We start from the raw sequence: 20,554 nt of genomic DNA, 5'->3' as shown, positions 1-20,554 counted from the left end.
GTCAAGTCCAACAGCCAGCAGAAATAAATCACAGCTTCATTGTGAAACTATTAAGGTCTACAACTGAGGCTCTTCTGTTTCAAAATATTTTGTCAGGCCTTTAGTGAGAGATGTGCAGCACTGTCTGGCGCAATGTGTGAGGCCAACACAATGAGTCATTGTGGCTGTGACAGGAGAGACTGTGGACTGTTGAAATTCACAGAGGGATATTAGTCACAAGTCAGTGCACTGCTGCCATATCGACAGGACTCTGTGTACGGCTAGTCTACTGCAAAGACTATGGCACAGGGACAATGGGGCCTTTTAATTATTATTAGTATTATTTTTATGCCTGTTGACCTAAACAAGCCTGTTGACAAGCTGTTGACAGGACAACTCAACTCTAAGGCAAACATGGACCTCAGATGATGTGGTCATAAGCCAGCTATCTCAATGTGTGTAGAACAGTAATGACATACTCAGTAACTTGTCATAATAGGTATTTGATGTGCTAGGAAAAACAGCATTTAATATCCTCCATTTTTAAAGACCAAGGGTTTATTTTTCTTGGTTTTGGTAGATTATACATCCTGCAAATAATCGAATTATGTTGAACTATTTGACAATACTGTTACAGTTGTGCTCTACACCTTTTTTTTTCTCAAAAGACTGGGGCCTCCAGCAATATTATTCTTATTTTTCAATATAATTCCTCCCGGAGACATCTCTTCTTCAGTTCTCTTTATTGGAAAATGTTGGTGTCCTTCCAACTCCTGACACACACACACACACACACACACACACACACACATCAAATGAACAGTGCTCTATTGTTGTGCTCATCTCTGTTAGGGCATTATAACCCTTGAGAAAACAAACTGTAACACTGGAGAACAAAGCCAAATTACAGGCACAATGTATAAAGGCGAAATCCTCCTGGTCGACTGTGTTCACTGGAGGAGAGTCAAAGGAGAAACAGCCCGTCTTGCGCTGGAATTCTCACCTCAGGTAGAGCTCAACAATATCATCACTTTTAGCCTCGTCGTTACGTGCGAGAACGCCTCGCAACTGTGCAAAAGGGAAAGACGTGTACATCAAGCACTGAAATCGCACAGAATCATATTGAAAATTTGCCTGTAGAAAACTGACCTAGCATAATGACAAATATATCAGAGAACATAATGGAAAGTGGTTTCCCCAAACCAAAGTAATCACTCTCATGAAAGAATACATACAAACACTTTTTCAGGGCAATACCAATGCATAGATAACAAACCCACATTTTCTGCAGAAATCACTAGTGTATAGCCCAATGAGCTAAAGCAAGACAAGGACCTTCCAGTACACACTCAAATGTATACATAATGTACAAACAAACATGTAAAAAAAAACAATATTATACACTCTGCCAAAATTACATATGTTAACATATTTGTATTTACAATAAATATGTTGATTAATATTTCTTGGTACATTCAGAAAAGGCATATGGTTTCAAACAGCAGTATTTAGCAGAAGAGTAAAGTGATTGTGAAAATAATATACTCTATAAAAACATGCTATGGCCAGTTGGCTGTATTTTTCTAATATATACATGTACACCTGTATTTTTAGATAATACCAGATTTACTGTATTCCAGCATGCCATAAAACAAAAATGAGATAACTGCAATGAATTTAAAGCATTTTCTCCCCTATTTGTGTCTTCTACTACCAAAATGCTACCAACAATGTTGTTACTGAGAATATGGGACATCACATTGTTATGAGTTATGTTGACATTTAAAAAGAAACAAAAGCTTGTTATTCTCTAACCAATAAGCAATGCTTTGCTTCATGTCTAATGAAATAGATATGAATGCTGTGCATTTTCCACCGATGTCCTCTGTAGTAAATATGTCACTTCAAAGTCAGAGAGTGAAAGTTAAGATGAGCACAGCTGGTCTGGATACAAGAACTTCACTACCTCCCTGATCCCATCCTCACAGGTCCTGGGATTGGGAAATCTCTTCTGATCGTCTTCTTCCTCCTTGAATCTTTTCCAAGTCTCTGTGTAAAAATAACAAAGACATGTGGCTATCCAACAGCAGACAAAAAGCAACCCCCCCAGCAGGAAACAAGATGGTCACTGACAAAGAGAAAAACAGTTGTTTTTTTTAATCTGGTGAAAATGAAATGAAATTTCCTTTGGTCTACAATATGTCTAGTCTATGACCTTATGTCTAGAAATGGTTTGAGCAGTATTGCCCAACTATTCACATTGGCAAGGAAAAGCTCTCCTTAAAAGAAACTAATAGGATTACAAGATTTATAACTAGAGGACTATTCTACTTTTAATTACTGGAAAACATCACATAAACTCACCTTCACCTAATGTTGCCAGTAAGGTGTAGTTATCTGGATTATCTAGAAGATCTTTCTTCAGAACTTCTCCCGTTTCCATTAATTGTAAAACTCCTGGGAAAAGTGAAAATACAAAATGGGTGATATTCCGAATAGTAAGGTAATCCACTGCTGTAACCTTGTTATTAACACTGCCATGCTAGTGCCCTCTAATAATTCCCCCCCCCTCCTATTACCTCCTACAGTCTTCCATACTTGCACTTCAACTTCAGCAGTCCCTTGACTTTCAATAGCAATTATCCTAACGGTGTCCTCGGTCTGATCCTTTGACGGCGGCTTAACTTTGTACACCGAGAGTTTGTTATGGTCATGTCCAAGATTCGTGTTCATGTAACAGTCAGTCCCGTTGCTCTCAGCTTTAAGTTCTAGGGGCAAGAAACAGAGAGATTACTTGTCTTGTCAAAAACCTATGGTGAAAAAAAATGATTGTTCACTACTACCTGGACAAATCTTGCAGCACTTCCCCTCGGTTTTCATGGGATGTTGGCATGGATACTGGCTGGGACATGTGAGGCGTTTGCAGTCCTGCATGCCATCCTTACAGGTACACAGGATGCACTCCAGGACCTTCCCCAGGACTGGGTGCCACACATCACCATGAGAGTAGGTCTTGCTGCTGTATTGGCATGCTGAGAGAAAAATGAAAAAAACATATTCTTGTATTAAATATTATTACAAATCACAAAGCTGTAAGGGTTATATAGTTTTTTCCCCAATTGTTTGTTTACGCACTACTATTGGAACTTGAAACCGCAAAACACAGAAACCTGAAACTCATGTACCAAATCCCTTAATAATCAAGTCTGCAAAATTTGCAAGCACAATTCCTGCTGTACACTCAGTTTTCAATTCTATATTACACTTTTTGCAAAACACTACACAGTTCTCAACATTAGGCACAACATTCAAAATGAAAATCTCTTTAGTCCCTTTGGAAAGCAACACCAATCACAATGCCAAGCTCTATATACTAGTTGGCAACACCCACTCCTCACAGGTGTAAACACTAGTTGCTGAATTGCTCACTTAGAAATCAGAGCTATAGCACTATAAAAAGGCCACAGATGAGCTCTCCTGTTTTGGAGGACAATGGAAGTCAATGGTGAAGCAAGAGCTAGAGGTGAAGGAGTGAGAGTAAGAGGAGGACGAGGACGAGGAAGGACAGTTGTCTCAGATGAGATCAGGGCGACATTGGTTGACCATGTGCTCAACCATGGATTGAGTATGAGGGAGGCTGGGCAGAGAGTTCAGCCCAATCTGAGCCGCTACACGGTTGCATACATCATCCGTACACTCAGAAATGAGAACCAGTAAGTTACCTACCATCTACACTATGCTCTTTATGTATGTATACTGTAGTATACTGCAGTCCGACATATCAGTAAGGCCTTTGTTACTCAGTGATTGTTGGCCAATGTTACAGTAATGTCATTTCATATTGAAAGAAAATAGATTATTTTAGCTTACTGTAACCAATCATATCATATTTGTGAACTGAGAGACGGCCAGGCCATGGTGGAAGACACCGGCTGTTCACACCAGAATAGGAGACCGGCTATTGTGAACATGGTGGTGGCAAACAACACCATTAGACTAGGAGAAATCCAGAACCAAATAATTGCAGACAACACAATATACAATAACATTCACCAGGTGGGCTTGTCAACATTGGACTGTGTATTACAACGCAACCGAATCCGGATGAAACAGGTCTACAGGGAGCCATTTCAGCGAAACTCAGAGGGTTAAAGAACAGCGCTATGAATATGTGCAAGTACTATATACTGTGATTTTACTATCATATCAGCACTGTATAGACACATTACAGTACTGTAATCCAGTGTATCGTGCCTCACCACATTGACCACTCTCGGTCTATGTCACATATTGTCTAGTTGTCTGTTTCAGAGAGTCTTGGAGCTGGATGCCGCTTCAATTCTGCACGTTTATATTTACATTGATGAGGCTGGCTTCAACCTAGCCAAAAGAAGGGGACGGAACATTATTGCCCACTGTGCCATTGTGAATGTCCCTGGACAGGGTGGAGGGAATTTCACCATGTGCGCAGCCGTGCGATGCCAGCAAGGCATCCTCCGTCACCATGCCAACCGTGGTCCCTACAACACCGCCCTTCTCATCACATTCCTGGACACACTACATGGCATCCTCATTCCAGCCGAGCAGAGGGGTGGACCAGAGCAGTCCGGTTACGTTGTCTCTTGGGACAACATGAGTTTCCACCGGGCTGCTCTGGTCTGCAACTGGTTCATCAACCACCCACAATTTGTTCTATACCTCCCACCATATTCCCCATTCCTAAATCCAATTGAAGAGTTTTTTTGACGATGGAAGGTGTATGAACGCCATCCCCTCACACGCATGCCTCTTCTCCAGGCAATGGAAGATGCATGTGGTGAAGTTGATGTGGGGCCTTTCGGAGGCTGGATCCGTCACTCCAGAATATTCTTTCCCTGCTGTTTAGCCAGGGAGAACATGGCTTGTGATGTACAGCATTAACTTCCACAAAGTTTGCTGCTTCAGTGTCTTTAGATATTTTTGTCAGATGTTACTATGGAATACTGAAGCATAATTACAAGCATTTCATAAGTGTCAAAGGCATTTGACAATTACATGAAGTTAATGCAAAGAGTCAATATTTGCAGTGTTGACCCTTCTTTTTCAAGACCTCTGCAATCCGCCCTGACATGCTGTCAATTAACTTCTGGGCCACATCCTGACTGATGGCAGCCCATTCTTGCATAATCAATGCTTGGAGTTTGTGGGTTTTTGTTTGTCCACCCGCCTCTTGAGGATTGACCACAAATTCTCAATGGGATTGAGGTCTGAGGAGTTTCCTGGCCATGGACCCAAAATATCGATGTTTTGTTCCCCGAGCCACTTAGTTATCACTTTTGCCTTATGGCAAGGTGCTCCATCATGCTGGAAAAGGCATTGTTTGTCACCAAACTGTTCCTATATGGTTGGGAGATGTTGCTCTCAGAGGATGTATTGGTACCATTCTTTATTCATTTCTGTGTTCTTAGGCAAAATTGTGAGTGAGCCCACTCCCTTTGCTGAGAAGCAACCCCACACATGAATGGTCTCAGTATGCTTTACTGTTGGCATGACACAGGACTGATGGTAGCGCTCACCTTGTTATCTCTGGACAAGCTTTTTTCAGGATGCCCCAAACAATCGGAAAGGGGATTCATCAGAGAAAATGACTTTACCCCAGTCCTCAGCAGTCCAATCCCTGTACCTTTTGCAGAATACCAGTCTGTCCCTGATGTTTTTCCTGGAGAAAAGTGGCTTCCTTGATGCCCTTCTTGACAACAGGCCATCCTCCAAAAGTCTTCGCCTCACGGTGCGTACAGATGCACTCACACCTGCCTGCTGCCATTCCTGAGCAAGCTCTGTACTGGTGGTGCCCCGATGCCGCAGCTGAATCAACTTTAGGAGATGGTCCTGGTACTTGCTGGACTTTCTTGGGTGCCCTGAAGCCTTCTTCACAACAATTGAACTGCTCTCCTTGAAGTTCTTGGTGAGCCGATAAATGGATGATTTAGGTGCAATCTTACTGGCAGCAATATCCTTGCCTGTGAAGCCCTTTTTGTGCAAAGCAATGATGACGGCACGTGTTTTCTTACAGGTAACCATGGTTGACAGAGGAAGAACAATGATTCCAAGCACCACCCTCCTTTTGAAGCTTTCAGTCTGTTATTCGAACTCAATCAGCATGATAGAGTGATCTCCAGCCTTGTCCTCTTTAAACAATCACACCTGTGTTAACAAGAGAATCACTGACACGATGTCAGCTGGTCCTGTTGTGGCAGGGCTGAAATGCAGTGGAAATGTTTTTGGGGGATTCAGTTAATTTGCATGGCAAAGAGAGACTTTGCAATCAATTGCAATTCATCTGATCACTGTTCATAACATTCTGGAGTATATGCATATTGCCATCATACAAACTGAGGCAGCAGACTTTGTGAATATTAATATTTGTGTAATTCTCAAAACTTTTGGCCACGACTATAGATGAGGTGCTGTGGCCAGACCCAAATAGGAGGCAGGATGCAGCCTAATGTCTTATTCCTTACATTTTGCACGTGTTTTTGTCTTTTTGTGTTTTGAAAGAATGAGCCACTTTCCTTTTTTTATTTTTGTACAGAAAACCCTTTATCTTACTGAATTTTTTTCCTGGTTTTCTCCTTTTGGGTATGGAAAGTGTTATATACTAAACACAATTGTTGGAAATAAATGACAATGTTTTTGTTACGGTATTGCATGTGTGTGTGTTTAATATTGTATATTTGAGTAGGTATACATTACTGTAACAACCTTTTACAACCAGCTACTACAGTGTAACACTGAAAATGCAAAAGGCATAAACCTACTGATGGGATATTCATAGTAGTGTTTTGTGTTGAGCACATCCGTGTGTTGTTGGTTGGTAGACAGATCTATTCATGACGTGTGTGCATGATTTTGATGCAAAAAAACTATTTTGGAAAGAGATAAAACAGTTTTGAATGCAGTGTTTGCTTTTGCTAGAGATTTGTAGAGTTTAGCATTTTGTGTTTGTGGTTTTGTGTTGTGTCGAGAGTTTTGGGAACATGGCCCAAAGATTCAGCAAGCGTGTGGAAACACTTGTGGAAAACTGTATTACAGTGCCTTGCGAAAGTATTCGGCCCCCTTGAACTTTGCGACCTTTTGCCACATTTCAGGTTGAAATGAACTGAAAACTGCTGTTCACAAATGCTCTCCAACCAACCTCACTGAGCTCGAGCTGTTTTGCAAGGAGGAATGGGAAAAAATTTCAGTCTCTCGATGTGCAAAACTGATAGAGACATACCCCAAGCGACTTACAGCTGTAATCGCAGCAAAGTATTAACTTAAGGGGGCTGAATAATTTTGCACGCCCAATTTTTCAGTTTTTGATTTGTTAAAAAAGTTTGAAATATCCAATAAATGTCGTTCCACTTCATGATTGTGTCCCACTTGTTGTTGATTCTTCACAAAAAAATACAGTTTTATATCTTTATGTTTGAAGCCTGAAACGTGGCAAAAGGTCGCAAAGTTCAAGGGGGGCGAATACTTTCGCAAGGCACTGTACATGGAACTGCTCAATGACCAGAGAACCGGTCGCCTATTGTAGGCATTGAAAACAGGAGAATTATCAATAAGTCTATTATCAATTTTATTTTTTATTTTACCTTTATTTAACCAGGCAAGTCAGTTAAGAACAAATTCTTATTTTCAATGACGGCCTAGGAACAGTGGGTTAACTGCCTGTTCAGGGGCAGAACGACAGATTTGTACCATGTCAGCTCGGGGGTTTGAACTTGCAACCTTCCGGTTACTAGTCCAACACTAGGCTACCCAGCCGCCCCAATGTAGGGCTGTCATTAAATTCTCACCCTTCTGGTGGTTTTTCTGCAGCAGGAAATTCACAGTGGTCTCTGCAGCACCTTTGAAGTGGAGTTTGGGCAGGCTCAGGCCTCTGGGAGTACCCCTGACTGTGGATGGAGTAGAACGGACAGAGCGCCCTTGGAGCTGCTCTCCAGCACACTGGTCCAATGAATGCCTCTTGTATATTCACAGACACAAATAGACACAGTTATTACAGGGTTATTTTCGATTCACGTGCAGTTACAATGCCAATGAGTTGAACCCCCCTTCTAAAATACAGTAACACAGGTAGATATGAACATGGACATTTGGACAGTACAGATACCTCCCCTCAAATCAAAATCCCCTGCGCACACGGTTTCATCAAAGTTGATTTGCATGTCTCACAAATGAAGATGAAACATTAGTTGTCGTTTTTTTGGTTTGTTGATATGACGGTTTTACAAATCTAGAAGACTAGAGTCATTCATGAATGAACAGAAAAAGACATACAACGCCTCGGTTCAGCTGTTGGCCTCTATGCTCCACTGATGTGTACCCATTAATGCCGCCATCTAAACACAGAGGAATTAACAGGAGACATACTTGTTGACTTTGATATTTACTTTAACAGAAAGTATGATGCAAATCTGATGTCGCAAGAAATAAAATGTTCGCACCTTTGCACACTAGACAGCAGGTATCTGGGACTGAGAATGGCGAGGAGCAGGTCAGTGGCTGGCAAGTTTTCAGAGCACAGAAGATATTTCCATTCTAAAAACAACAGTGGACAAAGAGGTGAAGGAGAGACAGAAGGGATGTGAGACGTTGCAGAATAGGGTGGCATTGGTTCCCACCGGGCATTGTAGCTACATTAACAGCTCCAGTATTATGGCAAGGTCGTCAGATATGACACACGAGGAAAAACTCACAGTTACATTCTCAGAATAACGAGCTGTAACGTCAAAGCCTCCATTGTAAAAGATCAACACCGTGAACTACAGGAAGAGAGAGAGTGCGACTTACAGAACATGTACACATGACACACTGGCTGGTTTGGCGAGATGGGAAGAGGTCGTGGTTGGCAAAGGTGTCCCCCGGTTGGTAGATAGTTCCATTATACTTGCAGGACTTCACCGGGGCTCTAAGGCCAGCTGGAATCCTAGGCTCATCTGAGGAGATAATGGCAAGCACAAAATAAATGTACACGAGTGCCAAAGCAGGATGTTGTTCTTGCTGTATTGTAATGGCAATGTCTGATCCTACCTGTACAGCGAGGGCAGCACTGCTCGGAGTCAGTCACTGGGTTCTCACACTGCAGAGTAGGACACTTAATTGTGTTACATTTCACGTGCCCTGTCTAAGAGAGGGAAACGGTACATGTCTTACAGGCATACCTTGAAATCCCACCCACCAAAATCCTTTCAAGCGACTGGCAGTATAATAGATAGCGTGTAGCTTAAATCCTCGGCATGCAGTAGCCTACGATCCAATATCACTCAGATTCAGACAGTTTGATTACAGTAGTCTATATGACAGTGTTGTGGTTTAATACTGTATTAAGCTAACCCACAGATGAGACTAAACGGACTAATGGCGTATTCTAACTATATGGGTAAAGTACCTTAGTGCAGGAACAGCGCATACAAAACATGAATCCAAAGGGTTCCAGATAAGGATGCCAGCTGTCTCCTGGACTGTACGTTTTCTCTTTGAAAGTACAGAAAACTGAAGACACTGGATGCAAAACAAAAGGGAAGGATGGAAGGTAAGAAATCATTTGAGCAGCTGAAGCGTTTACCATATGAAGCAAAGCAGGAGTTTTCATCAACAGAAAATGTAAGAGACTGATCTCATCAAAATATAACGCCTTCGGGAATAAAGATAGTTAAACAAAGTTCTGAAACAAGTTACTGTATGAATACTACACGAACCTTATAGATAGGACAGAAATACACGCACTGTGTACACTTGCCAAATATAGATAAGAAAGTTGCAATGATGAAAGTCATAAGATTAAAAACGACAAGCGTAGATCATCGCAAGTAGCGGTTGTTGTGTTTTTATATAGTAAAACTCAATGTTAAATGTTGTTTTTAACTACATCCTATACGCATTATCAGTTGCAGGTAACGATTTAACTTTAGATTTGCAGACCGTCCGTCCTACCTTTCCTTGTTCTTATAACATCACCGCCACAACCAACGAACATACTTATGCAAATTAATAAGAAAATATGCTTCATGTTGCTTGTCAATATGAAATGAAATAGCAGCAACTGCGACAGCAAACCCCAGGACCGTGTAAACCTTCCCATAAAATCATTAATTTATCATTGGTTTTCACGAAGGCACCTCCTACAGGAAGAATACGCCAATTTATAAACTGGGGTGAAATGAATGACGTGATGCTGTCAAAATTCAGGTCGTCAGGACGTTGAAATCATATGCTTTCACAGATAGAGGATGAGAATTAATACAAGTATATTAAATTATCTTATGGGTGTTGGTTGTCAAGTTGGCCTATAGTAGGAATAAACCCTATGTTGTCAAATAATTATTTGGAGAAATAAAGCAAGACTTACTTTGTCTCTAAACTGGGCTCCCTGTAGCCCTAAACTCAGACATTTCGATGACGTCCTAATGAAAACGGGATGGGTGCCTGTGATGTCATAATAAAAAATGGGATGGGAGCCTATGATGTCATAATGGAAATGACATGACCTTGAGGTCAAAAGCCTGCTGCTTATTTGTTAAAGATTCAAAGGCAGATAAGATCTTTCGATAGGGAGAACCGAAGCTCCTACTGGATCACAATGGTACCTGTGCGCTAGTGGCGCTGTTTGCTCAACGGAACGACCAGCGTTCGGGCGGCGGTGGAGGGACACAAAGTCTGAGGCTCAGAGAGAGAGGCCACGGCAACTGTCAACTGGGTCCAATGGTTGAGGAATTGAAATGGCAGTGAAAAAGATTAAGCTCATTTCCGCTGTCAAGATAATTTGCAGATGTGAGATGAAGACTGAAGGGCCGATGCACAGTAAATCGTGTTGGAGAATTGCCCAATTAGAAATGACAGTGTGTAATTTTTTAGGTCTCAAAGCAGTAAAACATATGTAAAGATACTTTTAGGCCTTAATGTATTTTTGTCTAAAGACATCTACCCTCCCTCCTAAAAGGCGAACGCACCTAGTAGGGCTACCAACACACTGCAATGTTATGGGACACGAAGGGAAAGACTATTATTCAACATTACTCCAGCATTTATTTAAACATTCAGGGATTAAAACGATTACTTTCAAACTGCTAGATGCCTTCATGCTGAAATCTTTACAGACTGGGCATGGGGGAGAACACAGAATAAAACAACGACAGCACAGCAATGTCCACATAGCATAGGAAACTCATTCCAATCCTCATTTAAGTGTGACTCACTGATTCAGTTAGACCAGACGAGATTACACAACAGTGGTTTATAGGCAGTCCGATGCCAAACAGTGTTTTGCGTCTTTAAATGACATACTTCGGCATGAATATGACACCAACAATGAAATTATAACAAAGACATGATATATATGATGTAGCTGGATCGAATCCCTGAGCTGACAAGGTAAAAAATCTGTCTTTCTGCCCCTGAACAAGGCAGTTAACCCACTGTTCCCCGGTAGGCCGTCATTGTAAATAAGGATTTGTTCTTAACTGACTTGCATAGTTAAATAAAGGTTACATACATTAAAAAAACAACACAAAAACGTTCCAATAACAAAATATGCAGTAATTCCTTACTGCAACTAGATTATAGAATAGAATTATATAATTATTTTCCTTGTAAAGAGCAAAAACAGACAAAGGCTAAACTCTCATCAACCAACTGTTGGCCCTCATGGCTGTGCTCCGATCCTCTATACTTTCACTGGGAAAGGGACTCATTTGCGTGGGAGAAATGACAGGACACTGGTGTAGACGGAAAGAATGCCAATAGAGAAAATTCTCTAAATTCTTAGACTTTCAAGTTACCAATTTGGTTGGAACATGGAATATGAAAATGTCAACCAGTCTAGGACAGAGGGCATACATCATTCAAGAACCTTCCTTCCATACCCACGAGTTTCACCTATTATATATATGGTCTGGAAAACACGTAGGTTCTTTCAATATACAGCAGTAGGCCAACTGTAGGTTAATACTGTATAAGAACAGATTTGAGGTATTCCCTCTGTGCTCCTCACACATTTTCTCTAAATTCTCTTTTGCACTCAGTCACTTACTCATGCACACACACACGCACGCACGCACGCACGCACGCACGCACACACACACACACACACACACACACACACACACACACACACACACACACACACACACACACACACACACACACACACACACACACACACACACACACACACACACGCACTAAGGAATACAAATCAATACTGAGCCTCTTCACACTCAACCATGACTGTTCGGCCTCTGGCGTATGTTTATCTATTTTTGTATTTTTTGTTGAACCTTTATTTAACTAGGCCAGTCAGTTAAGACAAAACTCTTATTTACAATGACGTCCTACTAAAAGGCAAAAGGCCTGCTGTGGGGACGGGGGCTGGGATTTAAAATAAATAAATAATATAGAACAAAACACACATCACGACAAGAGAGACAACACTACATAAAGAGAGACCTAAGACAACAACATAGCACAGTAGCAACAAATGACAACACAGCATGGTAGCAACACAACATGACAACAACAAGGTAGCAACACAACATGGTAGCAGCACAAAACATGGCACAAACATTATTGGACACCGACAACAGCACAAAAGGCAAGAAGGTAGAGACAATATTACATTACACAAAGCAGCCACAACTGTCAGTAAGAGTGTCCATGATTGAGTTTTTTAATGAAGAGATTGAGATAAAACGGTCCAGTTTGAGTGTTTGATACAGCTCGTTCCAGTTGCTAGCTGCAGCGAACTGAAAACAGGAGCGACCCAGGGATGTGTGTGCTTTGGGGACCTTTAACAGAATGTGACTGGCAGAACGGGTGTTGTATGTGGAGGATGAGGGCTGCACTATATATCTCAGATAGGGGTAGTGAGGCCTAAGAGGGTTTTATAAATAAGCATCAACCAGTGGGTCTTGCGACGGGTTTACAGAGATGACTAGTTTACAGAGGAGTATAGAGTGTCCTATAAGGAGCATTGGTGGCAAATCTGATTGCCGAATGGTAAAGATCATCTATCCGTTCGAGAGAACCCTTACCTGCCAATCTGTAAATGATGTCTCCGTAATCGAGCATGGGTAGGATGGTCATCTGAATCAGGGTTAGTTTGGCAGCTGCGGTGAAAGAGGAGTGATTACGATAGAGGAAACCAAGTCTAGATTTAACTTTAGCCTGCAGCTTTGATGTGCTGAGAGAAGGATAGTGCACCGTCTAGCCATACTCCCGAGTACTTGTATGAGGTGACTACCTCAAGCTCTAAACCCTCAGAGGTAGTAATCACACCTGTGGGGAGAGGGGCATTCTTACCAAACCACATGACCTTTGTTTTGGAGGTGTTCAGAACAAGATTAAGGGCAGAGAAAGCTTTGTTGTAGAGCATTTAACACAACAATCTGGGGAGGGTCCAGCTGACTATAAGACTGTATGTGCTGTATCCTTAGCAGCAGAGGTGCCGATCAGATGGCTGTACTTGTCACGGTAATTGGAGCTGGGAGCAACTGCCCTCTTCTGTGTATGTTTGGCCGTCTCCTCTTCCAACGCAGCTTGTTCCTGAAGTGCAGTGGACAGGTTCCACAATCAAAAACTTTCTTAAAGCAACAGCTCTGAACCCAACCTCAAATGAGTACTGTTAGAGTGAGTATACCTAAGGTGGAGCAAGACTCAATTGTGGGAAGCAGAGTGTCCTGTGCTGCTCTTCAGTTTTGTTCCTCAGTGAATGTGAGCGACTGTGTTTGTCTCCAGTCTTACTTTAAGTCTGCGCCTGTAAACAGCTTTCTGGGGGTCCCACTCCATTCCATTCTGGTAAGCCTCCAGCTCATCGTCTGATGGAGCAAACTCCTGCCAGATACATAGGATAAATTCTGTTTATTTTCATTTTGAATACATCTACTCAGTTATGCTTCTGGTTGAACGATAAAATGCACAGCACAACTGAAGGGAAGGGCATGTACGGGGCATTCGGGAATGATTTAGACCCCTTGACTTTTTCCACATTTTTGTTAAGTTACAGCCTTATTCGTCATACATCTACACACAATAATCCACCATGATGAAGTGAAAAAAGGTTTTTTAGACATTTTGCAAATGTACTAAAAGTAAAAAACAGAAATATCTTATTTACATAAGTATTTAGACCCTCTGCTATGAGACTCTAAATAGAGCTCAGGTGTACCCTGTTTCCATCGATCATTCTAGAGATTTTTCTACAACTTGATTGGAGTTCAGCTGTGGTAAATTCAATTGATTGGACATGATTTGTAAAGACACAGAAATCAAATCAAATGTTATTTGTCACATACACATGGTTAGCGGATGTTAATGCGAGTGTAGCGAAATGCTTGTGCTTCTAGTTCCGGCCATATAGTAATATCTAACAAGCAATCTAACCTAACAATTTCACAACAACTACCTTATACACACAAGTGTAAAGGAATTAATAAGAATATGTACATAAAATATATGAATGAGCGATGGCCGAACGGCATAGGCAAGATGCAGTAGATGGTATAGAGTACAGTATATACATATGATATGAGTAATGTAGGGTATGTAAACATTATATAAATTGGCATTGTTTAAAGTGGCTAGTGATACATTTATTACATCAATTTTTCATTATTAAAGTGGCGAGAGATGAGTCAGTATGTTGGCAGCAGCCACTCAATGTTAGTGAGAGCTGTTTAACAGTCTGATGGCCATGAGATAGAAGCTGTCTTTCAGTCTCTCGGTCCCCGCTTTGATGCAACTGTACTGACCTCACCTTCTGGATGATAGCGGGGCGAACAGGCAGTGGCTCGGGTGGTTGTTGTCCTTGATGATCTTTTTGGCCTTCCTGTGACATCGGGTGGTGTAGGTATCCTGGAGGGCAGGTAGTTTGCCCCCGGTGATGCGTTGTGCAGACCTCACTACCCTCTAGAGAGCCTTACGGTTGTGGGCGGAGCAGTTGCCGTACCAGGCGGTGATACAGCCTGACAGGATGTGCATCTATAAATGTTTGTGAGTGTTTTTGGTGACAAGACGCATTTCTTCAGCCTCCTGAGGTTGAAGAGGCGCTGCTGCGCCTTCTTCACCACGCTGTCTGTGTGGGTGGACCATTTCAGTTTGTCCGTGCGAGGGTTGACACGTTTAAATGTTTTACTCACATTGGCTGCAGTGAAGGAGAGCCCGCAGGTTTTGGTAGCGGGCCGTGTCAGTGGCACTGTGAAGTCCTCAAAGAGAGCAAAGAAGTTGTTTAGTTTGTCTGGGAGCAAGACATCGTGGTCCGCGACGGGGCTGGTTTTCCTTTTGTAGTCCGTGATTGACTGTAGATCCTGCCACATACCTCTCGTGTCTGAGCCGTTGAATTGCGACTCTAATTTGTCTCTATACTGACGCTTAGCTTGTTTGATTGCCTTGCAGAGGGAATAGTTACACTGTTTGTATTTAGTCATGTTTCCGGTCACCTTGCCCTGATTAAAAGCAATGGTTTGCACTTTCAGTTTTGCGCGAATGCTGCCATCAATCCACGGTTACTGGATGAGGCGCTGTGGGTACATCACCAATGCACACCTACAGTGGGAAGAACAAGTATTTGATACACTGCCGATTTTGCAGGTTTTACTACTTACAAAGCAGGTAGAGGTCTGTCATTTTTATCATAGGTACACTTCAACTGTGAGAGACAGAATCTAAAACAAAAATCCAGAAAATCACATTGTATGATTTTTAAGTAATTAATTAGCATTTTATTGCATGACATAAGTATTTGATCATCTACCAACCAGTAAGAATTCCGGCTCTCACAGACCTGTTAGTTTTTCTTTAAGAAGCCCTCCTGTTCTCCACTCATTACCTGTATTAACTGCACCTGCTTGAACTCGTTACCTGCATAAAAGACACCTGTCCACACACTCAATCCAACATACTCCAACCTCTCCACAATGGCTAAGACCAGAGAGCTGTGTAAAGACATCAGGGATAAAATTGTAGACCTGCAAAAGGCTGGGATGGGCTACAGGACAATAGGCATGCAGCTTGGTGAGAAGGTAACAACTGTTGGCGCAATTATTAGAAAATGGAAGAAGTTCAAGATGACGGTCAATCACCCTCGGTCTGGGGCTCCATGCAAGATCTCACCTCGTGGGGCATCAATGATCATGAGGAAAGTGAGGGATCAGTCCAGAACTACACAGCAGGACCTTGTCACTGACCTGAAGAGACCTGGATCTACAGTCTCAAAGAAAACCATTAGTAACACATTACGCGGTCATGGATTAAAATCCTGCAGCACACACAAGGTCCCCCTGCTCAAGCCAGCGCATGCCAGGCCCGTGTGAAGTTTGCCAATGACCATCTGGATGATCCAGAGAGGAATGGGAGTCTGATGTGGTCTGATGAGACAAAAATAGAGCTTTTGAGTCTAAACTCCACTCGCGGGGTTTGGAGAAAGAAGAAGGATGAGTACAACCCCAAGAACACCATCCCAACCGTGAAGCATGGAGGTGGAAACATCATTTTTGGGGATGCTTTTCTGCAAAAGGGACAGGACGACTGCACCGTATTGAGGGGAGGATGGATGGGGCCATGTATCACGAGATCTTGGCCAACAACCTCCTTCCCTCAGTAAGAGCATTGAAGATGGGTCGTGGCTGGGTCTTCCAGCATGACAACGACCCGAAACACACAGCCAGGGCAACTAAGGAGTGGCTCCATAAAAAGCTTCTCAAAGTCCTGGAGTGGCCTAGCCAGTGTCCAGACCTGAACCCAATGGAAAATCTTTGGAGGAAGCTGAAAGTCCGTATTGCCCAGCAACAGCACCGAAACCTGAAGGATCTGGAGGAGGTCTGTATGGACGAGTGGGCCAAAATCCCTGCTGCAGTGTGTGCAAACCTGGTCAAGAACTACAGGAAATGTATGATCTCTGTAATTTCAAACAAAGGCTTCTGTACCAAACATTAAGTTCTGCTTTTCTAATGTATCAAATACGTATGTCATGCAATAAAATGCAAATTAATTACTTGGATTTTTGTTTTATATTTTGTCTCTCACAGTTGAAGTGTACCTATGATAAAAAAATTACAGACCTCTACATGCTTTGTAAGTAGAAAAACCTGCAAAATCAGCACTGTATCAAATACTTTCCCCCCCCACTGTATCTATATAAGGTCCCACAGTTGACAGTGCATGTCAGAGCAAAAACCAAGCCATGAGGTCGAATGAATTGTCCGTAGAGCTCCGAAACAGGATTGTATTGAGGCACATATCTGGGGAAGGGTACCAAGACCTTTCTGCAGCATTGAAGGTCCCCAAGAACAGTGTCCTCCATCATTCTTAAATGGAAGAAGTTTGGAATCACCAAGACTCTTCCTAGAACTGGCCACCCGGTCAATCGGGGGATAAGGGCCTTGGTTAAGGAGGTGACCAAGAACCCGATGGTCACTGTGACAGAGCTCCAGAGTTCCTCTGTGGAGAAGGGAGAACCTTTCAGAAGGACAACCATCTCTGCAGCACTCCACCAATCAGGCTTTTATGTTAGAGTGGCCAGACAGAAGCCACTCCTTAGTAAAAGGCACATGACAGCCCACTTGGAGTTTGCCAAAAGGCACCTAAAGGACTCTCAGACCATGAGAAACAAGACTCCCTGGTCTGATGAAACCAAGATTGAACTCTTTGGCCTGAATGCCAAGCGTCAAGCATGGTGAAGCATGGTGGTGGTTGCATCATGCTGTGGGGATGTTTTTCAGTGGCAGGGTCTGGGAGACTAGTCAGAATTGAGAGAAAGAAGAACAGAGAAAAGTACAGAGAGACCCTGATGAAAACCTGCTCCAGAATGCCTAGGACCTCAGACTGGGGCGAAGATTCAACTTCTAACGAGACAACGATCCTAAGCACACAGCCAAGACAATGCAGGAGTGGCTTCGGGACAGTCTGAATGTCCTTGAATGGCGCAGCCAGAGCCCAGACTTGAACCAGATCGAACATCTCTGGAGAGACCTGAAAATAGCTGTGCAGCGACGCTCCCCATCCAACTTGACAATGCTTGAGAGGATCTGCGGAGAGGAATGGGAGAAACTCCCCAAATACAAGTGTGCCCAGCTTGTAGCGTCATACCAAAGAAGAGTCAACACTGTCATGTCTGCCAAAGGTGCTTCAACAAAGTAATGAGTAAAGGCTCTGAATACTTACTGTATGTAAATGTCATATTTCATTTTTATTTTTTGAATAATGCTGTAACGTAACAAAATGTGTAAAATGTCAATTAGCCAGAACACTTTCCGAATGCACTGTAAATCTAGTGACACTTGAAACTTGAACATAAAGAATACCCAAAGAGGACTGACGTTCTAAAAAATCCTGATGTATCTGCTCTCCTAATCCTCTCCGAGAGAAAACGATGTTAGACCAGCGTCCTCTGCAACATCATGCCTCTAACAAGATAGGACGTCAGTAAAAGTTTACATGTAAAGAAAGATGTGCAACTGTTCCATATGATGTTTTATTGCATAGATCATGCTCTGTCGTCACTTACAATATGCTCCTTTCAATCTTTCCCATGGAATTGAACTTCCTCTTCGGTTGCCTACTGGCTTGAATGAATTCGGGAACCTCTTTCTCCATCTGAAAAAAAGAGCTGGCGGTACGCTAGGTTGATCTTTACCCACAAAAGGCCACAACCATTGAATAATTGGAAACAAAGTAGGGGTTTGGAGCTGAGTTGTCCAAGTTACTGACTGGACATTGATCTGGGTGAGCAGAAAATAACCCCGTAGACAGAACATAATCCTCCGCCTGCAGGCAAAGCCTCTCACCCTTCTCCTGAACTCGGCGTTCATTTTCCTTCTCATCCTGCTGCATCTTCTTCATTCTTGCTGCCGGGTCTGTTGTGGGATAGAAAACAAGGTTATATGATTCAATTGTTTCCATACTGAAAATGTAGGCCTATTAACGTTCATACGAGTGGAATATATATGGATATATCTCCTATACCACTGACTTTTATTGACTAGATATCATTTTGATTGGGTTGATATGATATGGTTTTGGATTTAGTATGGTTGAGTAAATAAAAGGATTATATGCTATAGTTGCTTAGGTGTAATTCACATATCATTTCCCGATTAGGGACTACTAGTATAGCCTGCATGTGATTTACATATGAACTGTATCATATAATATTAATTATTATCAACTAACGCAGACTGTAAAAGAGGCGGAGCTGCTTTGCATGAACAAACAGCTTCCCACGCAGCACTTGAATGAAGGATAATTTTAGCCAATGAGTGCAATACAATAACAGAATTTTTTTTTTTTTTTTTACCAATCAGAGACATTTTATTGAACAAGGATGCAATTCACCACAAGTGCAAATACTCGTATGTGACTGGATACCTTTCTGTACAGATTATAAAGAGGTTGGGAATACCACGTAAGGGATCCTGTAACTTTTCATTACAATCAACTAGTTACAAACGAATTGAGGAAAAATGACTATAGATTGATATTGCTGATACCTCGGTCCCTTCGTCAGCTCTCTTTGTCGCCCACTGTTGGAGGGTTTTCCATTGATTTTAAGATTAAGCCTAAGAGGTCCGCCATCTTGGACTGGATGATCATTACCAGAAGCACGTTGTTTGAAAACATTCGTGGGGGGTAATACGCATGCGCATATTGGTCATGTATACAGATTTGAAGATGCTTTCGCAGTTGCAGCGAAATGCTTGTGTTTCTAGCTCCATCAGTGCAGTAGCTAATACATAGCAAAAATAAAATAAACTATACACACATAATCCAGAAAATAAATAGAAATGAAGAAATATTAGAACCAGCAATGTCAGAGACCTGAATGTAAATACAGTATATATACATATAATGATGTGTCCAGGCTGCAGGTACTAATACAAGAAACGTTCTAAGCAAATAATGTAAGAAATAACACAACAAGAAAACAAAAAAGATACTGAAAAATGATCTAAGAGCTAGCCAATTCTTTCTTAGAATAATCAACATAACAGGCTATTTACTATAGCCGTCTATGTCTGGACAAATTGTTGGTAGTGAATGTACTGAAATAATATATGTTGAATCATCTTTTTTGTTTTGTTTCTTGAGTTTATTTACTGTGCATTTTTGCTGTTGTCTGATGGTCAATCTACACACACAAAAAAACAGACAATAAATGGCAATATTCATGTTAAATAGCTTGTATCAATGAGAACATGTTTTTTTTCATTAAATAAATATTAAAACATGAATTAAATTTGAAAGCGATTGATCAGTTGAAGGGAGGATGATGTCCTACAGTACAGGTTAAACTACGTATGAAAAGAGGAAATGTGTAAACAGTTGTGGAGGCCAGAAGTCTAGTTTACCATGCAGTGTGTATACGGATGCTTTATTGACATTGTATCAGTCAATGTGATTTCTCTGTCAAGCAAATGGAAGGAGCAGCAGGTGAAGAGCTGGACAAGCCCGCTTGTCTGGGAGTCAGACACAGATCTGATCTGTCAGTTTAGATCAGTCTGTTCTGTCTAAAAAAAAAGACCTGGTGGAACTTGAAGGTGCTTGGACGATGGAATCAGAC

General features: G+C 41.9%; 1 protein-coding gene across 2 annotated transcripts; it reads right to left on the bottom strand.

Moving 5' to 3' along the window:
• Positions 1 to 705: 705 nt before the first annotated feature.
• On the bottom strand, positions 706 to 13,274 carry LOC118390412 (chordin-like protein 2). 2 transcript variants are annotated; one of them, XM_052457353.1, is made up of 11 exons: positions 13,035 to 13,274; positions 9,395 to 9,507; positions 9,037 to 9,130; positions 8,797 to 8,942; positions 8,451 to 8,544; positions 8,284 to 8,345; positions 7,800 to 7,968; positions 2,823 to 3,011; positions 2,559 to 2,747; positions 2,344 to 2,436; positions 706 to 2,028 (listed from the first exon to the last, which is right to left on the bottom strand). In XM_052457353.1, the coding sequence occupies exons 1-11, from the start codon at positions 13,084 to 13,086 to the stop codon at positions 1,904 to 1,906; spliced, it is 1,326 nt and encodes a 441-aa protein (XP_052313313.1). In that variant the 5' UTR covers positions 13,087 to 13,274; the 3' UTR covers positions 706 to 1,903. The 2 variants fall into 2 exon arrangements, with proteins under 2 accessions (XP_052313313.1, XP_035636846.1); XM_035780953.2 differs by lacking the exon at positions 13,035 to 13,274 and adding an exon at positions 9,940 to 10,126.
• Between the last annotated feature and the right edge of the window lie 7,280 nt (positions 13,275 to 20,554).

This window comes from Oncorhynchus keta, chromosome 11, assembly GCF_023373465.1.
Source record: "Oncorhynchus keta strain PuntledgeMale-10-30-2019 chromosome 11, Oket_V2, whole genome shotgun sequence".
Classification (NCBI taxonomy): domain Eukaryota; kingdom Metazoa; phylum Chordata; class Actinopteri; order Salmoniformes; family Salmonidae; genus Oncorhynchus; species Oncorhynchus keta.
This window is presented reverse-complemented; position numbering and strand designations above follow the sequence as displayed.